The following is a 25,822-nucleotide window of genomic DNA, read 5'->3' as shown; positions in this document are numbered from 1 at the left end:
AGATCGTCTCGGCTGTTGATACTGATGAAGAATATATATACTTTATAGGGTCGTAGATGCCTCCTTCTACCTGTTACATACATTTCCTGCTGGCACAATGTTATAATACCCTTCTACCCTATGGGTAGCGGGTATAACAACTAAGAGAGTGCAAAGTTTATGTTTGCCTAGGTATATAATTATTTAAAGACTGGATTTTCAAGGTAACTACTGTACAGTATAAACAACATCTGTATATATTTTAAACATCCCCGAGAATTCTTCATTAAAAATCTGCAAATTATATGTATAAAACCACGCACAAAATCAAAAACTGTAATGATTTATTTTGGTATTAATATGTCGGAATCAACATTTTGAAATTCTTAACTATAGAGTGTTATAAAATTACATAATTAATCTGTTGGAGGTAAGAAAAATGCGGTACCATGACATTTCGAATCCTGCGTACAAAAATTCCCAACTGGTTCTAGCACACTGTAAATGATGTGATGAGGGTAGACCACGTTAATGTTATCGCTTCTCGGCCTTATGGCTAAGATCAAAGTGTAGTATCTGTTCTTATCAGCTTAACATCTGATAGTTTCTCCATTGGAGAACAACAAATGTTAAACTGATTTTTGGAATCAGACGGAGTGCTAGGAGCTTGCTCCACCTCTGTCACGGGTTGGCCCGGTATTGCAGTACCGCCGGGATTCGGCCCAACTAATTAATAAATTGAACTTGTTGAAGGTTGCAATATCCAATCTCATTCTAATTACAACTAAGAAAGATTTGGTTAAATAGGGAAGTAAATGGTTACATTTTATTTAATACATTATTATTTTTTGTGAATCAGAAATGTAGCTCAATATCAATTTGGATTTTTTCCCGTCAAAACTGAAGGCTAATTGCGAGAAAAGTGGGAGTTCTGACTTTTTTAGAAATTCAGTTGACTTTTTCCCGACTTTTTTTTTGTTGCTAACAAAATATGAAAAATGGCAGCTTTGCGATAGTCATTGTTTTTCGTCATCATCATTCGCTTAGTGTTTCCATCAGTGGTGTCATTTCCGCTTTTTCCCGTCAGATCTGGGTTTTTGAAGCGTGATTGCGGGAAAAATATAAAAACAGCGGGCAGCGGGAATTCTGGCTTTTTGAGCAAATTTACGCAGCTTTTTTTTTAGTTTACTTTTATTCAAATTTTAGAGATGTTTAAATTGAATTTAACGGCTGAAATGTTAAAAATGTATTTCTCTCGATAAAATATCGATATTTACTTATATCGAGTAACTTCCCTCAAAAGTTCACCCCTAAATTAAAGCTTATTGCATCACTAATGTTGTGAAATTCGGATGCGGCATATCAAGTTAACGATGCCAAAGGAATCATATAAACAAAAAGTGAGAGATGTCTGGCTGCAGAGCACAGAATTTAAGGAGTGGATGAGGAAGGATCCTACAGACCTCACGCGGGTGTTTTGCAGCTATTGCACGTGCAGCATAACTGCAAAATTAAGCGACTTGCGTGCACATGCTGCAACAAAAAAACACACCAGTGCTATGGAGGGCTTTGTGCAAAAAAATAAAATAAATTTTGCTAAAACGCCTTCGAAAACAATTGAGCAGGAGGTAGCGCTGTGCCTATTTGTTGCTCAGCATAGCGCTTAATTTTTGTACATTATTGTTTTTTTTGTAATGATATCCGTTAGAGAATTACCCATATATGTTATGTTAAGTGGAACTGAGGGTTTATTAGTGAAAAACATACAGTACATTGCCTTATAAAAATCAGTTTTTTTCTTAACTTTTTTTCTCTGGTATTCCGCTTTTTTCAGCTTTTTTTTTTCGTTGATCCAGCTTTTTTTGCTCAGAAAAAAATGACACCACTGGTTTCCATCCCTATATAAAAAGTGCGCAAGTTGTGAAATGCCGAAAGAATATAAACAAAAATGCCGCGGTTTCTGGCTTAATAGTGAATTCTTTAGGCCTCAGCACGACTAACAGCATTCTAAGCATAAGGTAAAATGTTTATTTCAAGTAAAAGATATACTGTAGTAATTTTTACTTTAATATACAGATACGGATTGTGAAAGATCGAAAAATGCAGCGTCGACTATGAAGTGCCTCTAAAATAACTGTACATGATAGGCACTAATATGTCATACGCAAATGAGGCAAACTAAGAAGATATTGATATTACCTTAAAAAATTTTTTTTTTTACATTTTTTCTCTTTTTTGATACATTTGTTTTTAGCTTTTTATTGGATTTTTATAATTTGTTTAAGCTTTTTTCTCCATTCTTCCCATCATAAACAGCTTTTTTTGCTGGTCAAAGGTTGGCAGCACTGGCCAATATTGAAGAATTAAGCAACATAATAAGTTGATTAAGGAATATTTTATTAATGAAATCCGTATTAAGCGATTCAGTACAAAATGTTAAAATAAAATTAGATCACACCATATATTTCGACATTTTTGTATAGACCGATTAAAATTAACATTTATTATTTTTTCAAAATCGTTTTAATTTACGGAAGAGTCTGAATTTGCCAGTAAGAGTATTAGCTTTTACAATGGATCTGCGGTAATAATCTTTTGTTTGATTGCTTAGATTTTTTACTGACTTATTCATTAGGTCCTCAAATTCTTTCACAGAAGCCTCTAGCCTGTTATGATAAGCGTTAAAGATATTCTCGAACTCGCCGTTTGTCCAAGTATTAAACATATTTCTTTTATCAGTGTTTGTTTTTGATAGATATATAGAATAGAATCGTAGGAACATATAAGGACTTAAAGAAAACTCCACACGCCGTTGGTCTAAAGCATGTTCAGCAAGTTGCCTGACATCGGGATCATTGACCAATACTTTTGCCCATTCAAGAAACTCTTTGTCAGCAATCTTGCGGACCATAATTGACTTCGCCAATGTGTATAAGATCTCTTTGCGCTCCAGTCTTAAATTGTGTGTCTCATCTTTATGCCATGCTTTCAATTTTCCAATATACCAAATTTTATTTTTTTATATAGTACTCCATTCAAATTATACCATAGACGGCACAATGTACCAGTTTGTCGGCCAAAGCAACTCAGACCCCTAGTAAGTAGGCGTTTTTGCCCATACAAAAGTATTTCTTTATAATAAAATAACTTCCACAATTTTTATCTGATCGCAACCAAATTTTCAGAAATCATAACTACTATAGTAATTATTGTATATACAAAAATAGGCTTGGTATTCGATTTTTTGATTTGCGGGGCGGAAGTGGGCGTGACTAGTAAAAATTTGAAACAAAACTTGATCTGCGTGCAAACATAACAAATGCTGTCGAAAATTATAGCTCTATCTCTTATAGTCTCTGAGATCCAGTGTTTCATACGGACAGACGAACATGGCTATATCGTCTCGGTTGTTGACGCTGATCAAGAATATATATACTTTATAGGGTCGGAGATGCCTCCTTCTACCTGTTACATACATTTCCTGCCGGCACAAAGTTATAATACCCTTCTACCCTATGGGTAGCGGGTATAACAACTAAGAGAGTGCAAAGTTTATGTTTGCCTAGGTATACAAATATTTAAAGACTGGATTTTCAAGGTAACTACTGTACAGTATAAACAACATCTGTATATATTTTAAACATCCCCGAGAATTCTTCATTAAAAATCTGCAAATTATATGTATAAAACCACGCACAAAATCAAAAACTGTAATGATTTATTTTGGTATTAATATTGCGGAATCAATATTTTGAAATTCTTAACTATAGAGTGTTATAAAATTACATAATTAATCTGTTGGAGGTAAGCAAAATGCGGTACCATGACATTTCGAATCCTGCGTACAAAAATTCCCAACTGGTTCTAGCACACTGTAAATGATGTGATGAGAGTAGACCTTATTAAAGTTATCGCTTCTCGGCCTTATGGCTAAGATCAAAGTGTAGTATCTGTTCTTATCAGCTTAACATCTGATAGTTTCTCCATTGGAGAACAACAAATGTTAAACTGATTTTTGGAATCAGACGGAGTGCTAGGAGCTTGCTCCACCTCTGTCACGGGTTGGCCCGGTATTGCAGTACCGCCGGGATTCGGCCCAACTAATTGATAAATCTAACAAATTAAAGAACGCGTTCTATATCTCCTCCTTCTCGTCTGCAAACTTGCTGTGAGGGAAAAAAAGCACATCACGTGAGAAATTTAATTTGATTAAATTGCCACAGAAACACTCTGCGGGGCAGTTTTCAATGAGGACAATGTCGACCTTATCGCCTTACAATCACTTGCAACGACGTCGGCAGTAGTTAGGTAGAACAGGCTACTTAACGGTGCCAGTGGAAGGACAGAATAAGCACTCAGATCTGAGTTGAGGCGAGGTTGTCGTGACTCCTGAGTTTTTGCATATGGATGGATATGCGGGATATGAAATAAAAATGATTTTCTCTCTCATATAAGTGTGAAAAGGTTTATATCCTGCAGCGCACCTCATTCCCAATTTTATTGCCATACTCATCCTCGTCCTTCGCTGTTTGCTTCGGTGCTTGGGTTGATTCACGCTGATAGGGCACGTGTCGCCAATTATTGAGAATAAACATGAAAAGCTTCAACTCCTCGTCATGGATCAATGAGATGACTTCTTGTTGTGTTCAACAAAATCGAATCATTTGAACAGGACTTATAATTTTATACATTTCATTGATTGCAATTGTAATATATTTACGTAGTTCACATAGTAAAATTGAATCGTTTAATAAAGTTTCGGTTTTAATTATTTTTAATTTTCTTATTAAATTTAACTATTATATAATAATATAATATAAGCGTATTTTATATTTACTCATAACACATTTTGAAATATTTCAATACAAACTCGAAGATGAGCAAAAGTTCTGTTTTGAACATTTATACTGCAAGTTTTGTTTTGATTCATTTCCTTAAAGAGAGTCTGTGTGGATTTATACTGGCAGCTTAATATCTAGTGTAATATCCAAAGAATATAAATAATATATAAAAGAAACTGTTCAATAGCTAATAACGGTAAATTTCTTATCAGCTCATCAGTTTCTAGTTCTGTCGCCTGCGACAATGAAAAAGAACATTTGTTATGAGTTCATCTAAAGTATTTGTCCAGTAAGCAGGCAAAATTGTGTCCAAACACATATTAATAAAATAAAATTTGGTTATATAGTATATAAGCACTGCTCAATTATAAAAAATTTTCAAAGTTTGTCGCGTGCGACATGGTAAGTAATTTTTTTAAGAAAGCTACAGTCGAGTGTGCTCGACTGTAAGACACACGCTACTCATTTTGCGATATTATTCTAAAAATATACCGAAAATATTAAAAATATGACACGTGGTATATTCGGTATATCGATATAACCCATTTGAAATATACCATGGACGACATAATATACCAGATTGTCAACCAAAGCAACTAAGAACCCTAGTAAGTAGGGGTTTTTGCCCAAACAAAATTATTTCTTTAATAACTTCGGCCATTTGTATCTGATCGCAAGAAAATTTTCAGGAATTATAAATACTATAGTTATTATTATTATATAATTGTTATTACAGATTATAACTACCCTTTAATTTTGTTTTGCATTATAAAATAAATTCTTTTATAACTTCTTCCATTTTTATCTGATACCAACTATATTTTCTGGAATCATAGAGACTGCAATTATGATTGTATGAACCAATCGTGAATCTAGCTAGAAAATTACACATGCTATTCGAAATTGCGAGGACATCAGCATGGCCAAAGTCTAAAAAGTTATAATTCTATCTCTTATAGTCTCTGAGATTTACATAGATGATCAAGATGTCCAGTGATTATGTAGACGATAGTTTTATTTTCATACGATTTAAACCCTATTAAGACCGGGTGCATCGGTTTCAATATTGCTATTCTATGACGCAAGTGTTTAAACCAAAAGCGCATAATTCAAAAAGCCATAAAGGATTGTAAAGTTAAACAAACCCAGTATGGAAGAAAAAAATAATGCCAAAGGAAAACCAATCATCCGAAAACTAACATTTTAATAAATTTGTATATATTTTGGACTCTACTTATTTCCGCTTTGTGTCATATTATGTAAGTCGTTCTTTAACGTCAGCATTCTTGTGAAATTGAACGTCTTGTCTTGGTGATTTTCTTTAAGAATTTTAATTTATTATTTCACCCCTAAACAGCTGTTCGCGTGATGCAGTTTTGGTGTAAACACTTTCATCATAGAAGCAGATGTACTTGGTTAAAAAAAGATTATATTACCATCGATAACACAATTTTTTCAATATAATCAATGTATTCATAATTAGTACGGCTCCATAGCCACTTGCCGAAGAATATTGCAGTGCTTTCTACTTAAATTATGCGGACCCGACATAAATATGTGCTAAAATCCATTAAATACTATATATTACTAAGCGGCCCAGCAACAATCATCGCCAGGCACTCAAAAAAATTATTTTAGACTCATTAGAGTGCTCCTCTCCACGGAAATCTTTAGTAAAAGGCGAAAGATTTATTCGACAACTGAAGAGAAGCCAGAGTGTGCGAAATGATCCATTCATGGGCATTGTTCCCGAGATGATGCCAAAACTGTTTGGGAATTATACGTCAAATGTTGTTGAAATTACGCCATAAAGTTGGCAACAAAAAATTTCGAACAGTCCTGATAAACATATTGATAATTTATAAAATAAACGGACTAACCATTTGTCACAAGTCCAATTTCATAAACGTTAATTGCTTAATTTCGTTTTATTTTGTATCCCGATTCTGGAAAATTTGATTCAATATATTATTTTATTTACTAATAATGTAGTGTCGCAAAATTCGAATATTGTGTTTGAATACAACGTATTTGTTAAATCCAACAAGAAGTCATCTGATTAAGAAGCTGAAGCGTTTCATGTTTATTCTCAATAATTGCGAACACGTGCTCTATCAACGTCAATCAACCCAAACACAGAGGACAAAAAGGAAGAGTGGCAATTGGGAATGAGCTGCGCTGCAGGATGTAAACCTTTTCACACTTATATGAGAGAGCACATAATTTTTATTGCATTGAAAGAACTACCCGCATATCCATCCATATGCAAAAACTCAGGAGTCACGACAACCTCGCCTCAACTCTACCTGGTAGTCAGATCTGAGTTGCGTATTGTGTCCTTCCACTGGCACCGTTAAGTAGCCTGTTCTACCTAACTACTGCCGACGTCGTTGCAAGTGATTGTAAGGCGATAAGGTCGACATTGTCCTCATTGAAAACTGCCCCCGCAGAGTGTTTCTGTGGCAATTTAATCAAATTAAATTTCTCACGTGATGTGCTTTTTTCCCTCACAGCAAGTCTGCAGTCGAGAAGGAGGAGATATAGAACGCGTTCTTTTGTTAGATTTATCAATTAGTTGGGCCGAATCCCGGCGGTACTGCAATACCGGGCCAACCCATGACAGAGGTGGAGCAAGCTCCTAGCACTCCGTCTGATTCCAAAAATCAGTTTAACATTTGTTGTTCTCCAATGGAGAAACTATCAGATGTTAAGCTGATAAGAACAGATACTACACTTTGATCTTAGCCATAAGGCCGAGAAGCGATAACTGCAATACGGACAATACCAATAACTGCATGCATCGTAAGCCAAAACTACTTAAGAATTAGAAGAGCACACAAGTATAAAAAATACTCTGAGCCTACCTGGTGGAAAATGGTTACCTTCTTTAGGGGCTCATCTGTTTATTTTGTCATCGAATTCTTTTTACATATTGAAATGTACATATGTCTTTTAAAGGAATGAAATTTAGCATGGATAGAAATCTTTAGATTTATAATCAAAAACAGTTTCTTATCATTTTATTTTTTATTTGATGTTGAAACTCAGTTTAAACTCTACGCTTCGATCGATTTATTATTTAAATACACTATACTTTCAGTATCGGTAATCCAGGATTCACTAAAATACCGAGCATGTACTTGTCCCGCCCCGAATTCCATAGAATTATCAGTAATGCATTCGGTAAATCAAATTTTATAACAATTACTAGCTGCAAATTAAATCAAATAACAGACTAGGCTGACGAATCAAACAAATAGTATATCAAAATAACAAAATGTCAAATGGTTGGTTTTAAGGGATTGCGACTGGGCTTGGCTTGGGAACTGATAAAATCATTGAAAATGCCAGCAAATTACAAACTGCCCCCTCATTGAAATCATGAAATCATCGTGTGCACATATTTCGATGTAATTTAATATGTGGCACGCGTTTGGGAAACTTCATTTTTTTCTTGCTGTTTGTTGTTGTTTGCAGGATATGCTCAATGCTTTGGTTGTCGACTCTCGGCACTCGGCTCAATTGTTGCCAATGAGAGCAATTGTGTTGAGTTTGTTGCAAAGCCATGGATGACCGGGGTAGACGAGGGGAAATGCTGGCAAACTGGTAATTGCATTTGTTAGTGCTCTAATTGTTTTGGGGCAGGAGAATGCAAAAGGTTACTATGCCTAGGATAACAACAAGAGGCTTTTAATAAGCATTTCCCTTGCTCTTGCTCAAACTGAAAAGTGCCTCGGAACGTGCTAAAAACTTTTGAGTCCTGCGAGAGGGCGGACAAATGGTTGCTCTCACCCAGCTATTAATTGACTTCAGTTTTGAACTCTGCAGCGGGTTAATAATACAGAACCTACAATTAAGCTGACAGCAAATTGTTGATTTTCGTAATGTAATTATACAGATGAAACTCAAGAGTGATTTTATATGGTGATTACGATTTTGTTTTCCCTTTGAGCACAAAATGATCATGATAGAAAACTTAAATATATATACGGTATGAGCCAACTTTTCTTTATAATATACGAAAGCAATCAGTATTAGAACATTACATATTTATGCTTAAAATATTTTAAAACTAATTTTAAAATTAAAATCATCTTTGGCTTAAAACGAATGAATCATTGCCATGACAAGAAAAAGGATTATAAAAATTAATTAAGCTTGAAAATTCAATATTTCTTATTTTAAGTATTTATAAAAAGTATAATATGACACATCTGCATTTAAAAGATACAATTTAATATCAATCAAGAAACCTTTGTAAGTTTCTGCATGCAGATATTTTAAAAAAATTCGTTTACTTATTCTCAATTAAATTTCAAATTTTTCAATTTGTTATAAAATTTAATGGATATCTTAATATAACTTAAATCTAATGTTGACAAGTAATTTAAAATCGTGTTATTTGTCTTTGATCATAAAAAGAAAATCTAAAACTACTAATCCAACACAACTTAACTGAATTTGACACTAACTATTTACTGTACGATATTACCAATTTTAAGATCGTTTTTATTTCCTATTCCTGCAAATGCATTCGATAAGGAACTATTATCTTTAACCTCTTGATACCCTGAACACCCTTTGGTTTTCCAATTAAAGGAAGTGCTGCCTTTGACCTAGCGGGAAGGATGTTTCCACTTACTATAAGACCCTTCTCTCGGATAAACAAAGTACCCCTAGCTGAGTAAAGTTTACGTTGCTCGTTTCAGAAGTTAATTTACCGAGAATCAAACTCGAACGCGGATGCTGCATTCGAGGCATCTGAGAAGCCGACGCTGGCATTTACAGCAAAACTGTAACCTGATCTTTGACACACTTCAGCTTTGATTTCAGAGAATTTTACTAAAAAAAAACACATCAACAAGGCTGAGTACAATGCGACGCTCTCGCATCACAAAAGGATTTGCCATGCAAACTGACACAAAATGTTGTAATTGCCTTAAGACAGACAGAAGCCCATGGAAATGAAAGTGGATGAGGTAGATGAAGAGGCACCCGTCCCAAGTTAACCGCAAATTGCGCATTGCAATACGACGCTGCATTTTTATCATTATAAAAATTAGGCTTAGCACGTTTGACAGGCACGTGCTCAGACAGCGACAGCAAAAGCAGCGGCGAAGCTAAGAATTAAATTCACAAAAAAAAATAGACTAGACTTCACAAACTTAGAAAATCAATATTAATATAAGAAAGAAGAAGAAAGATATTGAAGTGGTCTTTAAATATATTTAACACATTCGCTCTTCCGCACGTTCATGTCAAATGGAAAACAATGGAACCTGAAGATGTCAGTTCCGGGGCGCTCTTTAAGTGCCCCCAACAAGCAGCTTGTGTCAGTTACGTTGACAACTCACGATGACTCGCTATGCCCCTTTGTCCCTTTGCTCGGCTGGTAGACCGAATGCACAAGTTACCTGTACCTTAAAATAATCCCAGAATGCCAGAGATTTTAGCCAAAGCGACTTAATTGCATGTCACCAGCACACTGAGGGAAATTTGGATTAATATTTAAATTACATTTGGTAAAATTGAATAATGAAATTCCCCTTATAAATATATAATATATAAATACTTAATAATATATAATACTAATTAATAATGAACATTATTAAAATTACTTTAATAATTCAAATTACATGCTTATTGATTCATTTTATTGGATGATGTCAGAAATTTCAAACTGATAATAACAAATTATGGAGAGATAAAAAAGTTAAACATACTTTTCGTATTTTTATTTATTTATTTATTTTGGTTACTTATTATTAGTGTCAATTTTCAAACATCTGCTGTTCAAGTGTTTCCTTTTTAATTTATAATTAATTCCTACCTGAGTAACTACGTTATGTCATTCATATTGGATCTCACGAGTTAAATGTTAAAATAAGAAAAAAATTATATTTTAAATGTATTCGCTTTAAGTTTTAGAAAAGAATTTATAATACAAAAACAACTGTATTTATATTTTAATGATAAGTTTATTTATTTTTATAATAAAATTTCTTATTAAAACCTTCCATCTAATAACTATCATCAAATTCTAGCAGTCATTTATGTCAGTGTAATTGTCTAAGGAGATGCGCCTTACCATAGAGTGGCCTCCATAAACACACACACACACACACACCAGCGTAAAGGACATGCGAATATATATACCTAATGCGCCCGCTTTAGGGCTTTAACCTAATAATGATGTTCGACTTACTTTGCGTGACTTATTTTATTAATAAAACGAGCAAATTTGTCTTGCTTTTTGGTCGCATCCAATGCATACACACGCACACACCCACACATAAAGATGACTCGTTGTCATCGTTATTGTTTTTCCCACACACTCACACACACACACACAACTCATGCCACCCCTTAGAACGATGCTGCGCGTAGGACAAGGACAAACCGTTGTTTGTTCTGGCAACCCCAAAGCGCAATGGTCGCTGATTGGCTGTTGCGAAATGGCACAAGGACACACCTCCTTTTTGGTGAGGCGTCGTTTTGGGTGGACTTTTATTTTGGATGGGCTGTGCATGGCTATGCCGAATGATTGAATTACTGACAAGTATTTTGTGCCTAATTGCCTCAGCTTAGGCGTAGAGGCAACAATAAAGAGAGATAGAAGAAATGGGAGGTAGAGATGGAGCACAGTACAGAGGGGAGTACTAATTAGGCACAAGTTGCTGATGAGGTACAGTTGTGCAAAGCATGTGAATAGCGACTGTGCGACTGAGATAATGGGCAATATTACGCATACGACGCGTAAGCCAGACAGCGCAACGACAACAGACAGCAAAGTAGCAGGTCTGGCAACAGCGCCATCAATCAATAAATTAATTATAATAATTGTGGCATTTAATGAATTTAATGCATGCACATCAAGGCAACAACACAATGGCGGCCATGACACGTTAATTATGGGCAAAATGGCGACTGCAAAGCGTCGCAGTCGACAGCAGCAGCGACGGCGACAGCGGCAGCAACAGAGGCAGCGAAAGCAGCAGAGACAACCACAACGGCTGCAATGCTTTGGCAATTTATGTATTTGCGGTTAACATGGACCAATTAAGCAAAGCTAACCCAGTTAAAAAAAGTCTAAATATTCGCATATACACATATGAATATACATATACATATGTATACATTTAAATGAATGCACATATATAGTTGTGTAGTAGTATGTGTGTGTATCTGATAAATAGATAAAATGCCAGCATTATGGCCAGAAATCAAGCGGTGCAAATGGCTAAATTGCATTGTCGTTTGAGTTGCTTTTTGCGAGGGATAGAGTTTGCTTGCTTTGTGCGAGGGAGACAACCATATGCTACACATGCAAATGGGGGTGTGTTTACGCAAACACACACACACACACACACACATACACATACATGCTGGCTTTTTGGGCGCCTCTAAGCGACAACAGCAAAAGCAGCAGCAGCAGTAACAGCACCGCAACTGCATTGGCAACTCTTGGGGGGTGAGTTGTGAGTGTCCTGTGTGTGTTGCAAGTGTGGCAGGGCAGAGATGTTGCCCCTTTCAACAGCAGCTTGCCGCTCTGCTCGTTTAGAGCGATTTTCTGGTTGATGTGCGGTGATTGCCGCAAACTCAACGCGACCGTCAACGAGTAAACAACATAAGCGCGGCGGCAATACCAGGACACATACACAACGTAAAACATCAGAGCGGGAGACATGTCAACGCTTAATGAGACCAACGGCAGTTGCAACGCCCGATCCAGCTCCAGCCCAACTTTAGCTGCGACGGCTTCAGCGGCGGCAGCAGCAGCGGTGGCAGCGGCGGCCGCAGCGGCAAATGTTGCCAATAGTAAAAGCCCCGCCACAACGACCACAATGTTAACCACAAAAACGCCATTTTCGATTGAGCATATATTATTTCAAAATTTAAATAGTGCCACCACCAACAACAACAACAACAATAGCAATAGCAACAATAACCATAACAACAACAGCAATCAAAAGTGCAACAAATATAATGTGAAAAGTGCCAGAAGCAGTGCCAGCTCTAATCCAAATTCAAATCCAAATACCAATATCAATAATTCCATCGCCATTTCGAGTGCCAGTGCATATGATAATAATGCCAGATATACAAGTGCCACAACAGCGACGGCATCTAATCGACCAGTGATCAGTCCCGGCCATTCAGCGTCGGCTTATGCCAGCGAGGATTATGTCAAGTCCATGCACAGCCAACGGTGCGTATACGTTTTTTTTTCGATAACACAAAAAAAAGTGGCATACTTTTTGAAAATTTATTTTTGTTACTCATTTTATCAACAAATTAGTTCTAATGTAAAGAACTACAAATGCAATAATGTGTCCTTTTCATGTATGCCAAATTATTTTTTTCCACTTTTAAATACTTATTTTTGATGTAAATTGCAAAATAAGATTTTTTTTGTATTATCCGACGTACTTATTTCCAATGTTTGGTTAGCTGAAATGGTCTTCAGCTATATTCTACAGAATTTAACATTAATATTCAAAAATTAAATAAATAAATAAATAAAATATTATATAAAAATTCTAAACTAAATGAATGTAGTATAGTACAACAGTTTTAAAAAGAACATTCAATTAAAAATATAGAAGCTAAACAAATTTTGACTTAAATTTGACTTTGATTGGAATTTAAATTTTTAATCAAGTTTCTGCAATATTCCTAATATTATTTTTAAATGTTTTCGCCGCATTATAAATTAAATAAAGTAGTGATTATTTAAACCAATCAAATTATTATTCCGCTATCAGAACTTGTGAAGTCTGTCTGCATTTCAGAATTATTAATTTGATGGTCAGATATTAACAGATTTAACACATTTTAGAGTTTAATAGTTGTTCAAATGATAGTCTTGTTTTTTTTTTTTTAAAAATATAATCATAATCATAGTAGGCAAAAAATTTGAAATAAGATAATAATTATTGCAAATAGTTTGGCGACTAATCGTTGAAAAAAGGAAATTCAATATGACAAGCTTAAGCCTAAGTTTTATTGCTCAAAAATAGTAAGCTATGTTTAAATTTGTTGTGAAGAACTGTTCGAGTTTTTAATAGTTATTCTAGTTATACTATTATTATAGTTTTTATGATTACTTACATTTAAATTAAGAATGTAAATAGTAAAATAATTTCAATATGGGTCCAAGATCGTTATTGGATATTAGTTGTTGCAAAAAGAAATTGTAGTTCATTAAAGAAAAAGACCAACTGAATTTAAGAAAATTTTAAAAGTTAGTTCTTAGTTACATTGAACTGAGAAAACATTATAATAAAAGATAGAAAAATGAATGTTTATCTCTAAATTTCACCACTCCGAATGACAGTGCCCAACAGCAACGCGCTGCAGCCTCACATTATGGTCATCCAAATGCTGGACCAAATGCCGAATCGACATTACAACAAATGACGTCAGGTCCTGGAGCACCTCCTCCACCACCGCCGCCTCCTCCACCAGCACCTGCAGGAAGTGGACCAAATGGAGTACTGTATCCCAATGCGGGGTACAGTGATCATGGGTTCCTGCAGATGACGCTGGGCTATCTTTCGCCATCGTCGGGCACGTACAAGTCAGTGGATCCCTATTTTCTATCCCAAGGTAAGTGTCGGGAACTGTGGCTGCATGTCAATGGCCATTAACGACACCAAAAGTTTTTATTTGGGTGCCAATGACAATTATGCCAGAAAACTACTTTCGTATATAATGCAATTAATGTGGCGGCAACTTTTGCAGCCAGTCTCTTCGGAGGAGCGCCCTTCTTTGGGGCGCCGGGCTGTGTGCCCGAGCTGGCTCTGGGTCTCGGGATGGGCGTGAATGCACTGCGACATTGCCGACGGCGCAAGGCGCGCACAGTGTTCAGTGACCCACAGCTGTCGGGTCTGGAGAAGCGCTTCGAGGCGCAACGTTATCTGTCGACGCCGGAACGCGTGGAGCTGGCAACAGCGCTGGGATTGAGTGAGACACAGGTCAAGACGTGGTTCCAGAATCGCCGCATGAAGCACAAGAAGCAGCTGCGACGACGCGACAATGCCAATGGTAAGTAAATGGCCAAGACAAGACAAATTTCTTTTGTCGAACTTTCATGCTTTTGTCTCAATTAGCCTAAAAAGCCTTTTTGGGGCTTTTAGTTGCCATTTTGCCTGACGAAAGTTTTTGTTAAAGTTTGTACCAAATCAAATTAGTTGTAAAATTGTCTCAAATTTTATACCCAACCCCCCCTAAAATTTGCATTTGTCTTTCATTTCGCTTTTCTTAAGAACCCGTTGACTTCTCACGCACAGACCAAAGCGGCAAGCAGCAAAATGATGCTTCCAATGGCGCTGCTTCTACAGATTCCAAGCAGGCCAAGCTGCCTTCTGGTGGCCCTCAAGCCACTTCCACCGCTCAACAGCAGCAGCTACAAATGTGCTTCCTGCAACATGGCTACTCCACGGATGACTATTCGGACCTGGAGGCGGACAGCGAGGATGATGACAATTCCAGCGATGTGGACATAGTCGGAGACACAAAGCTATACCAACTGACATAGGTCACAACGTGTTCGCGATTTCCCATAAATTAGACCGAGTACAGACCTCTAAGTAGTAGAGATAAGTCTAAGATACAGCAAGATATACATAATTGGGGAAATTTTAAATTATTGAGTTCAAAAATTTCAAATCGATCTATTTTGTTAACCAGCGTAAAAACTATTTATGCGACACAAAGTTTTGTTTATGGCTTTTAATTTATTTATTTTTAAAATTAATTATATTTATAATTTATCTATTACTACAAAATAATATAAAAACAGCTAAATCAGAATCAAAATATTTAAAATATTTAGTGGCCGAAATGTTTGCCAGATTTAAAGAATAGTTGAAAGATTTATTAATAAAGTGTTTTTAATATGTATGTAAAATATTCATTACATATAAAATAAGATGATATTTAGGAAAGGTCAATGAAGTTTTAATGAAGTTTTCATATAATTTGATAATGTATGCAACATATTTATTACAGTTTAATTAAGATTACATTCAGTTAATTAACTCCTTTATAATCATTTCTTATTTATTACATAAATATTAAGGCGTATTTTCTACTATTCAAAGAGTCTGTTCTTAGCATTATCATAATCAAACTGTAAATATTGATCGTAATTAGATCATGATTGAGAGCCATTCTAGTCACAGTTAAATAATTAAGCTATATTAACTATTAAAATATTTAAAATTTAGTATTCGAGTACTTCCATTTCTCGCTTTTACGTTCTCTCACTCTATCGCTATCTAACCGTCTCTATAGATACATATGTCTTGATGTGTTAGCCAGCTTAGTATTAATGCTTTTCAAATAAAAAGTCATGAGAAAAGTGAACGATTCTTCAAAATTTTCCATTTTCCCTTCTCATTGAGTTCGTGTGGGCGCGTCCGATGGGCAATCAAATCCAATTGAGGACCAACAAAAAGTTGCCTATAATCAGGTTAAACTGCGACTCTTTCGTTAGGGTTGAAGTGGTAGCACCACGCCCACACTCACGCCCTCGCCCATGCCCGTGATGTGCGCATGCTGCGATTGCGAGGCAGAGGCAGAACGAGGGTGAAGTCATGAAGTGCCCCTTAACAATGGCAAAATAATTGCGGGTTATTAGCGAGCCATTTAGTGAAACACTTTGTTGCAAGTCCCAACACAAAGTGGTTGTTGCATGCTTCCAATCGATTCTGAATTGTGGATGCTGCTACTATTTCCGGAATGTCTTCTACCCACACAAGGCACTTTTAAATTTCCATATGCTTGTTGTTAAGGTAAGTAAGTTTAATTTTTATTAAAAAAATATATTACTTTATATTAACAAAAAATAGGTTTTATTTCGACACAAATTTGACTGCATAGAAAACATAATTAGAAAATTAATATTTTTTCTCACTTATATATTTTATTTATTTCCCCTTTCCATATATGTATATGTACATATGAATAAGTATGATATATTATTGTTGAATAATTCTCAATCAATTCAAAAATATTCCGTAAAGTAATACGGAGTATCTAATGGCTGTATATTCTCTACTAACAATAATTATTATTTTTAATCATTTTATAATTTACGAAATAAAAATCAAGAGCAAATCAAATAAAAATAATCTCTTTTTTTTGAGGTCGCATCAATGACAAAATGGAAGGTTAAAACAGAAAAAGATTAGTTAACACTTTGATTTTAAAAAAATTTCTTCCAATTACGCACATATTACTTTAGGAAATTAGAAATGTGAATTGATGTCAAAACAATAGTCGAGCCTCCATACTTATCAAACAGCTGAAAGGCTGATTAGTAGTTAAAGAGGTTTGCGATACAGGGTGATCATCATCAGTGGGTTCAAAACGAAAAACGAGAGAAATTTTATAATTTCAATCAATTCATTTATATAGAAGGGCACCCTGTACAAAGTCCGAAAGGTTATTTCTAGTGTTATTTCACTGATAACAGTTGCACACGAGCATGCATACTTATAAACAACAAGTGTAAAAACACTTAATCAAACACAAAGCGAATTCTTATATATTTAACACATATTTGTCTATGTATTTATATTTCTATCTCTTGTGGTCTACTCATTATTTCAAGAGTGCCTCAATTCACGCCCTCGTCATGGGGCAAGTGAACTCCACTCATTAGCTCAATCAGTATATTATTAAGCTGGGGGCATGTCTCGCTCCGATAATGCTAACGCTCCCTATTCAAAGTTCCCTCTTTACTTCACATTTTTGTTGTTCTCTCTCTTTGGGTGTTTCTCCCCTCATTCGGTTTTGCTACGCGTGCATTTACATGTTATCTGTTGAGTAATATCCTAGATTATGACAGAAATGGGGTATAACTGCGTTTTAAAAGAATGAACTTTTCAAAATTTTATGTTATACTATGTCATGACTAGCAAATAGAAACAATATGTTGTTAATTTAAGCATGCAAAAGTTTTAAAACTCAACCGAGAGCACACTCTAAAGGTTAATTTTGTATTTCGTATTATATTTAGTGCATCTATTAGTTAATACTTATCATATTTAGTTACACTTTGGTGTTTGTGATTAAAATTGTAGAAAAGAATTCGCTCTGATTATATTAAAAATATGTTTCAGCTTTAACATTAACATCCTTATATTTTTATTGTTTATTTTAATTTTACATAAATAGTATAAGATCAATAACTTAGAAAATTCAGAATTTTATTCTTATTTTATTCTTATTATATTAAATTAAGCTGTCATCTGTGAATATAACTTGCAGTATAGGGTATATGTTAGTCTAGCATTGGCTTAGTTGTTTACAGTTTCTTGTATTTTTATTCCCGTCTGGCACAAAAGTTGTGACGTTGTTTTCGCCGTCGTCGTCGTCGTCGTCGCCGCCGCGGTTGTTGCTGTTGCTGCCTCAATCGCCGTCGTCGTTCCCATTGCCAGCTGAAAGTCAACGTCGCTCAGTCTCTTCAGTACAGCCGTCGACTGCGGTGCTTTTAGTTGGTGTCTGTTCTCTATTCTGTTTTGATCGGTTCGTTTATCGTGCTCTCTTGCTGTAAGTTAACTTTCACTTATTGTTATTGTTATTATTGGTTCTTTGTGTGTTTGGTAAAAGAGCGAAGCTCAACAAATGTTTTTGACCGGCAAACGGGCGGGGTCAAAGCAATGTTAAAAGCGAAACTACTTGGCCAAGATCTAAAAGATACATTTTAGATATAGCTACTTATAGATACATATACTACAGCCAAATCAAATCATGTGGCGTTTCCAAAAATAAAAAGGGGGCACGTGTCATCGCTCTTAGAAATTGGCAAAAAAAAAGTCAAATAGAAATAAATGAAAATCTTTTCGCTTGTTCCGGTTTCTATCTGCTACTCTGATATTTTCGCTATATAAGCGATTGCGATTGTATGTATGTATATAAACAGGTTATCAGCTAGCCCATAACCAAAACAACCAAAAACCACACTAGTCAAACACACTCACACACAGAGCTGACAAGTTTTTGATAATAATAAGTGTTCATGGGTCGACGAAGTGTCTCTGCCTTTGTGGCACGTTTGACCTTCATGCTCTTTCTGGAAGGCTGGCCTTTTAATTTGTTGTTGTTTTTCAAGGAAGCCCACAGAGGAACCGCATAATATACATACATACTATTTATACATAAGTATCCCCAACAATGGCGGCCAAAAACGGTGATTGTAAGTGAAAATTGTTTAAGATTCACACTCCTCCTCTTCCCGCTCTCTGTTCAACGCCCTTTTGTCACGCCTCTGCCTGATGATCAATTTGCACTCCTCTAACTCTGCCAATCCACTTAAATCCACTTCAAAATCAATCCCTGTTTTCAGTTTAATCAGTTGACTAACCTAATTGTTATTGCACCCACTTTACCTCCTTTTTAATCAGCACAGATTCTGCAATGTGTTTGTAATCAATCCACTAAAACCTAGAGTATTACATTTAATTTGTGTAATCTTTGTAGCTCTAATCGAACAAATTATTGTCTTGCATAATTTGATTTTGCTAATTAACAAACTGAACTAGTGATTATCTAATCATTTTGTATATACAAGACATAAAATGCATCGAAAAATATATTTCGTTTAAAATAAAGATTCCAAGTCAAAGCAAAATGAATTTTAATGATTTGCTTATAAATGAATTTTAACTTCTCACTAACAAAATTTCGTTATATAAAAGTTAATGCATTTAAATACTCGTAATACATATATTTATATATTTATTTTGTTGTAGATATTTATGTAGAAGACTTTTCATTTGACATTGATTTCTTATGTCAAATCATTGATAAACAATATAATATATTCTTATCTTATCACAAATATTTTGATTGCTACAATTAATATAAAACACTAGTAATGCCGAACTTTTGCATTTTTATCACTTCAAATTTAAGTGTTAAAAATAATTAAAATACGAAAAACTTATTTAAAAATATCAATGTTTTATAGTATGCAACAAAAGTTTTTTACGGTGTATAATTATAGCATTGAATTATTTGTTGTTTAATTTGTTTGAAATAAATTTGTTAGGTTTTACCTAATGAAAATTTTATTTGTACAAATTAATTTGATTTTATTCCTTTGTTTATCGTTATGGCTGTAACTAAATTACGATGCAAGTTTTGCTTTACTTTAAGCAAAATTAAGAAATTTTCCAAAATTGCACAGAAACTGTGATTTATTGCTTGATTGTATTTCATCAGCCAAAATGTCTCAACAAGGACCCGCCTTCGATTCGAACGCGATGACGCTGACGCGTTTCGTGTTGCATGAGCAGCGCAAGTTCAAGGAAGCCACTGGAGATCTGACCCAGCTGCTCAATTCCATACAGACCGCAATCAAGGCGACGGCGTCGGCGGTGCGCAAGGCGGGCATTGCCAAGCTCCATGGCATTGCTGGGGATGTGAATGTGCAGGGCGAGGAGGTGAAGAAATTGGATGTGCTGTCCAATGAGCTGTTCATCAACATGCTGAGATCTTCGTACACCACTTGCCTGTTGGTGTCCGAGGAGAACGAGAACGTTATTGAGGTGGAAACACAGTGTCAGGTGAGTAATTGAATCCTTTTCAAATTATTGAATAATTTAATCCTTTTGCTTGACTTTTTGTTTGGCACAGGGCAAATATATTGTTTGCTTCGATCCCTTGGATGGTTCGTCCAACATTGACTGTCTGGTGTCCATTGGCTCCATCTTTGCCATCTATCGCAAGAAGAGCGAAGGTGCGCCCACTGTACAGGATGCTCTGCAGCCAGGCAATCAGCTGGTGGCCGCTGGCTATGCACTCTACGGTTCCGCCACAGCCATTGTCTTGGGTCTGGGAACTAGCGTCAATGGTTTCACCTACGATCCGGCCATTGGTGAATTCATCCTAACTGATCCCAATATGCGTGTGCCCGAGAAGGGCAAGATCTATTCCATCAACGAGGGCTATGCCAGCGACTGGGATGCTGGCGTTTTCAATTACATTGCTGCCAAGAAGGATCCCACCAAGGGAAAACCCTACGGAGCCCGTTATGTCGGCTCCATGGTGGCCGATGTGCATCGTACAATCAAATACGGCGGCATCTTCATCTACCCAGCCACCAAGGCAGCGCCCAATGGCAAATTGCGTCTGTTGTACGAGTGCAATCCCATGGCTTACCTCATGATCCTCGCCGGCGGTCTGGCCAGCAATGGAAAGATCAGCATACTCGACATTGTGCCGCAGAAGATTCACGAACGCAGTCCCATTGTGCTCGGATCCAAGGGCGATGTCGAGGAGGCGCTCAGCTATATGAAGTGATTTGTAATTTAATAAATTCTTAATAAATGTTTTTTTATGTAAATTTGTTTGAATTCAATTCCTGGGAAGACGCTTTGCTCAGGGCCTGCACTGATATTCGCTCTAATTCAGATATTTTTTTGAATGCCTAAAAGCAGGCTACACTTTTTAGTAACTTGCAACTTTTTTATGGTAAATCTTAGAGCAAACTCCAGTTAAATAGCTGTAGGTTGTATTTTTCATTATGTCGAAGTGATTGACAATAAATGCAAAGTGTTAGGCTAATAATGCCACCCACTGGATAGCACCGCGTCCATACCTAAAAACTTGAGTTAAATAATAAATGCCTAAGATCTCGAAGCTTACATATTTATAGGGTGTTGGTTTCAAATATTTTTTTATTCATCAAAATGATACATTAACAAAATAAAATAATAATTGAGACAGTAAATCATAACACAATGAATTCAGAAGCATACAAAAATAATAAATTTCTGTGGCAGTAAACTTAAATAAAATTTATAACAAACTTTTAATATATTTTTTGTTTTTTCCCGTGAAGGAACATTTATTATGTGCTCTGTTCTTTATTTACAAAAAACAATATGTGTAGTGTGACCTCAATTAAGTAAAATTTAACACTTTAGTCTTAACTTTATGCTCCCAATTCCTGATTTGCGGCTGGGATGTAAAAATATTTTATAATCTACGTATAGAACTTTTCTAAAACTTAACAATCTCAGCTCCCTTAAAAGGCGTTCGCCTTGTGCTTGGGCACAAAGCTAAACCCTTGTGGAACAGTTCCCAGCAGCATTTCACTGAGTTTCACCCAATCGGCGGCATTGTTAGAACTCATCAAAGTCTCCATTTCATCGCGTCCACGATACTTTTGTGGCCGGGCATTGATCTTTTTGCGGCGGCGATTGCTGTAGATCCTCGGGTATGTAGCGATAGAGGAACGACTGCCACTCGAGGAGAAAGCGACGCGTGCTCTCCACTCCCTTGGTATCCGAGCCCCAATGCTCGAGTCCATAGTTGCAATAGCGGCGCAGCAGCTCAAAGCGTTGGGATGATGTGGGTGACCAGAACTTTTGCTCCTTGATCTCCTGGAATATCCAAGGCTTGATCAGTGCACCACGTCCAATCATCACAGAGCTAACATGCGGCGCCTGCTGTCTGCGTTCCACATAATCCTGATAACTAAGTATATCGCCATTGCCAATCACAGGCATCTCCTTCGCTTTCGCTGCACACTGCTCAATGTAATCCCAGTTCGCGGACTTGGTATAACGCTGTTCACGAGAACGTCCATGCAATGTGACCGCCGAAGCACCCCATTCCTCCACAAGCGGCAGCAGCTCATGTGCCACACTCTTGTCTGCATAGATGCCAGTTCGCATCTTGACCGTGAACGGTAAGTTATTGGACAAGGCGGCACAGCTGCGCACCGTCAACTCCAGAATGTTGGTGCGTCGCATCAATGCGCTGCCGCCACCCTGCTGATAGATCAGATCAATGGGACATCCAATGTTCAGATCAATGTAGTCCACACGTGCGGTTTCATGCAACACCTGCGCGGCCTGTGTGATTACATTGGGATTGTTGCCGCACAGCTGCACGCCAAAGATGTCCTCGCTCTCATGGCGCTTGGTCAACGCCCACTCCTGCCCCAGACCCTTGAGCAGCGGCACTGCACAGGCCATTTCGCCACACGTGATGTCTGCGCCAAACTCCTTGCAGATGCGGCGAAATGGCAAATTGCCAACTGTGGTTAGTGGCGACAGTACCAGCTTTTCACGAAAATCAATAACAGGTTTGCGAGGCGCATCACGTCCACTTGTAGAATCATCAATGGCGCTACCAATAAGCTTCGTGGGCTGATCCTGCTTCACTTCTTGTTCTATATCTACAGGAACTTCTTGTTTCGCTTCCTGCGTTGTTTCCGTTGCTGACTGCTCTGCTTTAAGAGTGGCTTCTTGTTTCTTTTCTTGCTCTGCTTGCTTTCGCTCATCGCGCAGCTTCTCCGCTAGCTTAATCACTTCCTTGCTCCTTGCAAAATCATAATCGTGCTTACGTAACCGAACCTGCAGCTCTGTAAGCATAACAAATTAATTACAGTACTAAATTACAGCAACTATAGCTATTTACCTGCGCTAATACCATTGCACGTGGTTGGCGGCGTCTGTTCGTTGTAGTGTGGCGCCTTTATGTTTCTGCCCTCCGCATCCGTGTGCGATTTAGCAAAACGGCAGGTGACGCCACGATTACAATGTCCCTTCGTGGCATACACATAACACTCGCTACCCAACTCCTCGCCTTTGGCTGCCAGATACGCGTCCAAATCGTGCACATAGCGACAGTTTTGCAAGGCACAAGGTGCTCCGCCGGGTCCTTCGATCAATGAGTGGCAGAGATGTGAGAAGCGCTCGTCCTTGAACACAGGGCGGTTCTAGAGTGAATCAAAATGGTAAGCTTTAGAGCTATGCATTGTTAACAAATTGCGCACCTTATTTTGGCCACGTTTGCGTTCCTTTTTGCCGCCGCGTTTGCTGCCGGCTTCGTTTTGCGTATCGGCATCATCCTCGTGCTTACGTTTGTTTGACTCGCCCTCATTGGCACCGCTTTGCTGGCTTCCATTTGTCTCTCCTATTAAATACCTGCATATATTAAATAGTTAATATATATTGTTTAAAAATTAGCTGTTAACACTAACTCTGGCTTGATATAACAAATTCCCGGCTCCATCTCGCTGTGTGTACTAAAAACAACTGAATTTAGCACAAACAAATCGCACGTGCTTAGGTGCAAAATAATCGATGTATCGTAATGTTATCGAATTCCCAACAGCTGTTTCGGCGACACAAAGCAAACCAATGTAAACATTGCATGAATTACACGATTGTATTACACAATATCTTTTTTTGTTCATAATATTGTGATTATTTATTTTGTACGCATGATAAGTAATGATTGTTTTAATCAGAGTTCTAGAAATTAACTGATTAAGTATGTTTGTTTACCTTTGCACGCCTGTTAACAGCGCCTAATGTTAACGGTCTCTGTAATCAGTATATGTTGTTCATAACCCGATCAGCTGTTCGCGATGGTGCAACTATTTAATGTTTTATTAAAATCCACAAAATCGGTAAGGGTACAATTATGGTGTAAAATATTTTTATTTAATAAGCAATCTTATAGCCCGCGCGTGCACACTTTCGCTCCAACTTTCTGGACACATTGCGACTCACAGTACGCGGCGGACATGGCGGCAATGGTTTGCCGCGCTACGGAGGAGTTGGTGGTCAAGGCGGCGCAGTCTATTTCGTAGCCAAGGAGGGCTTAACGCTGCGCAAAATGGCTCAGGGCTTGAAGGAGAAGCGTGTGGTCGCCTCTAGTGGCGAGGACAGCAGCAAATTGGCTATATTTGGAAGACGCGGTGGCGATCAGCGTATCGAGGTGCCAGTGGGAGTTCAGGTGTACGATGAACAGCAGCAACTGTTGGCTGATTTGAATGAAGCAGACGCCACATGCATTGTAGCAGGAGGTGGCACCGGCGGTTGCACTGGGAACAACTTCATCGGTCGACCTGGTGATCATCGCACAGTGAATTTGGATCTAAAGTTGATTGCCGATGTGGGTTTGGTTGGATTTCCCAATGCTGGTAAAAGTACGCTTCTGAAAGCCATTTCCAATGCAAAGCCAAAGATTGCCGCGTATCCCTGTGAGTTTATACACTTTTTAGATAATCAATTTCATTCATCATTTTTATTTTGCTATTTTATTTATGTGAACATGGAATGTAGAATGTAGCCAGTCTACCGAATTCTGGTTACAATCGACAGCAATCGATACATTAAATTTAAATTTGAATTTGACAGTTTATAATCGATTGGTTCTTCTCTTTGCAGTTACCACAATTCGTCCACAGATCGGCACAATTGAATACAGTGATCATCGGTCCATTAGCGTTGCTGATTTGCCTGGACTGATTGAGGGCGCACACGCTAATTTCGGCATGGGTCACAAGTTCCTCAAGCACATTGAACGCACACGATTGCTACTCTTTATGGTGGACATTTTTGGCTTCCAACTGAGTCCACGGCATCCACATCGTGATTGCTTAACCAACATCTATGCATTGAACAAAGAGCTTGAGCTTTACGATCCGACGCTGTTGGAGAAACCTTGCGTTTTGTTACTCAACAAAATGGACAAAGAGGGTGCAAAAGACATATTGACAAGGCTAAAACCAAGCATTAAGGATCTACAAAGTGGTCTAGCTGAATGTCCAGAGGAAGTGCGTCCAAACAAAGTACTGAAATTCTATCATATTCTTCCTATATCTGCTAAAAACTCGGCAAGAATCACTCAAGTAAAAAAGGCAATTGCGTGAAACGCTTGATGATGTGGCAGCACAGCAATTTGTTGCAGACGAATATCAAATCAAAGAGAAATTGCAACAACGTGTAGGAGTGATTGGTCCAAAAATTTCATAATAAAAGTTGAAACATTGTTTAAAATTAATTCGCTATTTAAATTTAAAAATCACAGAGACCGCTTCACAGTAACGATGTGATGGCCATTTTAATCGATAACATCATAGATACATCGCATGCCACCGCCAAAACTCTCGAAAGCTCATCACTTGTGCGACAAACTTTGTTATGGTAGATTATAGTATTTTATTCCAAATTCCTTCATTACTAATT

The 25,822-nt window shown here is 37.1% G+C and overlaps 4 protein-coding genes and 4 non-coding genes across 10 annotated transcripts; 5 read left to right on the top strand and 3 right to left on the bottom strand.

The window, feature by feature from the left end:
- The first annotated feature begins 515 nt into the window (after nucleotides 1–515).
- LOC133835415 (U2 spliceosomal RNA) lies at nucleotides 516–710 on the top strand. The gene has a single exon (XR_009893571.1). It is a non-coding gene; the product is annotated as a U2 spliceosomal RNA (small nuclear RNA).
- Nucleotides 711–3,889: 3,179 nt separating this feature from the next.
- LOC133835403 (U2 spliceosomal RNA) lies at nucleotides 3,890–4,084 on the top strand. The gene has a single exon (XR_009893560.1). It is a non-coding gene; the product is annotated as a U2 spliceosomal RNA (small nuclear RNA).
- A 2,332-nt stretch (nucleotides 4,085–6,416) lies between these two features.
- On the bottom strand, nucleotides 6,417–6,540 carry LOC133835404 (U5 spliceosomal RNA). The gene has a single exon (XR_009893561.1). It is a non-coding gene; the product is annotated as a U5 spliceosomal RNA (small nuclear RNA).
- An 850-nt stretch (nucleotides 6,541–7,390) lies between these two features.
- LOC133835395 (U2 spliceosomal RNA) lies at nucleotides 7,391–7,585 on the bottom strand. Its single transcript, XR_009893552.1, has one exon. It is a non-coding gene; the product is annotated as a U2 spliceosomal RNA (small nuclear RNA).
- A 4,826-nt stretch (nucleotides 7,586–12,411) lies between these two features.
- On the top strand, nucleotides 12,412–15,465 carry LOC133850824 (brain-specific homeobox protein). Its single transcript, XM_062287051.1, has 4 exons — nucleotides 12,412–13,029; nucleotides 14,158–14,429; nucleotides 14,565–14,867; nucleotides 15,089–15,465. The coding sequence occupies exons 1-4, from the start codon at nucleotides 12,506–12,508 to the stop codon at nucleotides 15,358–15,360; spliced, it is 1,371 nt and encodes a 456-aa protein (XP_062143035.1). The 5' UTR covers nucleotides 12,412–12,505; the 3' UTR covers nucleotides 15,361–15,465.
- A 2,762-nt stretch (nucleotides 15,466–18,227) lies between these two features.
- Nucleotides 18,228–21,169, top strand: LOC133850317 (fructose-1,6-bisphosphatase 1). Of its 3 annotated transcripts, none has more exons than XM_062286373.1 (4): nucleotides 18,241–18,380; nucleotides 18,943–19,026; nucleotides 20,055–20,398; nucleotides 20,469–21,169. In XM_062286373.1, the coding sequence occupies exons 2-4, from the start codon at nucleotides 19,005–19,007 to the stop codon at nucleotides 21,132–21,134; spliced, it is 1,032 nt and encodes a 343-aa protein (XP_062142357.1). In that variant the 5' UTR covers nucleotides 18,241–18,380; nucleotides 18,943–19,004; the 3' UTR covers nucleotides 21,135–21,169. The 3 variants fall into 3 exon arrangements, with proteins under 3 accessions (XP_062142359.1, XP_062142357.1, XP_062142358.1); XM_062286374.1 differs by having other exon boundaries at nucleotides 18,295–18,380; nucleotides 18,947–19,026; XM_062286375.1 differs by lacking the exon at nucleotides 18,943–19,026 and having other exon boundaries at nucleotides 18,228–18,380.
- A 497-nt stretch (nucleotides 21,170–21,666) lies between these two features.
- Nucleotides 21,667–23,945, bottom strand: LOC133850314 (tRNA-dihydrouridine(47) synthase [NAD(P)(+)]-like). The gene is given in 5 exon segments (XM_062286369.1): nucleotides 21,667–22,023; nucleotides 22,025–23,205; nucleotides 23,262–23,562; nucleotides 23,620–23,770; nucleotides 23,827–23,945. Coding segments are annotated over 5 exon segments (1,827 nt in total). The 5' UTR covers nucleotides 23,859–23,945; the 3' UTR covers nucleotides 21,667–21,861.
- A 208-nt stretch (nucleotides 23,946–24,153) lies between these two features.
- LOC133850315 (GTP-binding protein 10 homolog) lies at nucleotides 24,154–25,615 on the top strand. Its single transcript, XM_062286370.1, has 3 exons — nucleotides 24,154–24,258; nucleotides 24,312–24,834; nucleotides 25,022–25,615. The coding sequence occupies exons 1-3, from the start codon at nucleotides 24,217–24,219 to the stop codon at nucleotides 25,504–25,506; spliced, it is 1,050 nt and encodes a 349-aa protein (XP_062142354.1). The 5' UTR covers nucleotides 24,154–24,216; the 3' UTR covers nucleotides 25,507–25,615.
- The last annotated feature ends 207 nt before the right edge of the window (nucleotides 25,616–25,822 follow it).

This window comes from Drosophila sulfurigaster, chromosome 2L, assembly GCF_023558435.1.
Source record: "Drosophila sulfurigaster albostrigata strain 15112-1811.04 chromosome 2L, ASM2355843v2, whole genome shotgun sequence".
Taxonomy (NCBI): Eukaryota; Metazoa; Arthropoda; class Insecta; order Diptera; family Drosophilidae; genus Drosophila; species Drosophila sulfurigaster.
The sequence above is the reverse complement of the archived record's forward strand: the minus strand, read 5'-3'. Positions and strand labels throughout refer to the sequence as shown.

Bases quoted from the DNA above. Each gene is read 5' to 3' on its own strand.
- LOC133850824 (XM_062287051.1), top strand. From the start codon at position 12,506: ATGTCAACGCTTAATGAGACCAACGGCAGTTGCAACGCCCGATCCAGC. The intron at 13,030-14,157 runs GTGCGTATACGT...TCCGAATGACAG, and splicing joins AAGTCCATGCACAGCCAACG to TGCCCAACAGCAACGCGCTG. The intron at 14,430-14,564 runs GTAAGTGTCGGG...CAACTTTTGCAG, and splicing joins TCCCTATTTTCTATCCCAAG to CCAGTCTCTTCGGAGGAGCG.
- LOC133850317 (XM_062286373.1), top strand. From the start codon at position 19,005: ATGGCGGCCAAAAACGGTGATT. The intron at 19,027-20,054 runs GTAAGTGAAAAT...GTATTTCATCAG, and splicing joins GGCGGCCAAAAACGGTGATT to CCAAAATGTCTCAACAAGGA. The intron at 20,399-20,468 runs GTGAGTAATTGA...TGTTTGGCACAG, and splicing joins AGGTGGAAACACAGTGTCAG to GGCAAATATATTGTTTGCTT.
- LOC133850315 (XM_062286370.1), top strand. From the start codon at position 24,217: ATGGTGCAACTATTTAATGTTTTATTAAAATCCACAAAATCG. The intron at 24,259-24,311 runs GTAAGGGTACAA...GCAATCTTATAG, and splicing joins TATTAAAATCCACAAAATCG to CCCGCGCGTGCACACTTTCG. The intron at 24,835-25,021 runs GTGAGTTTATAC...TTCTCTTTGCAG, and splicing joins AAAGATTGCCGCGTATCCCT to TTACCACAATTCGTCCACAG.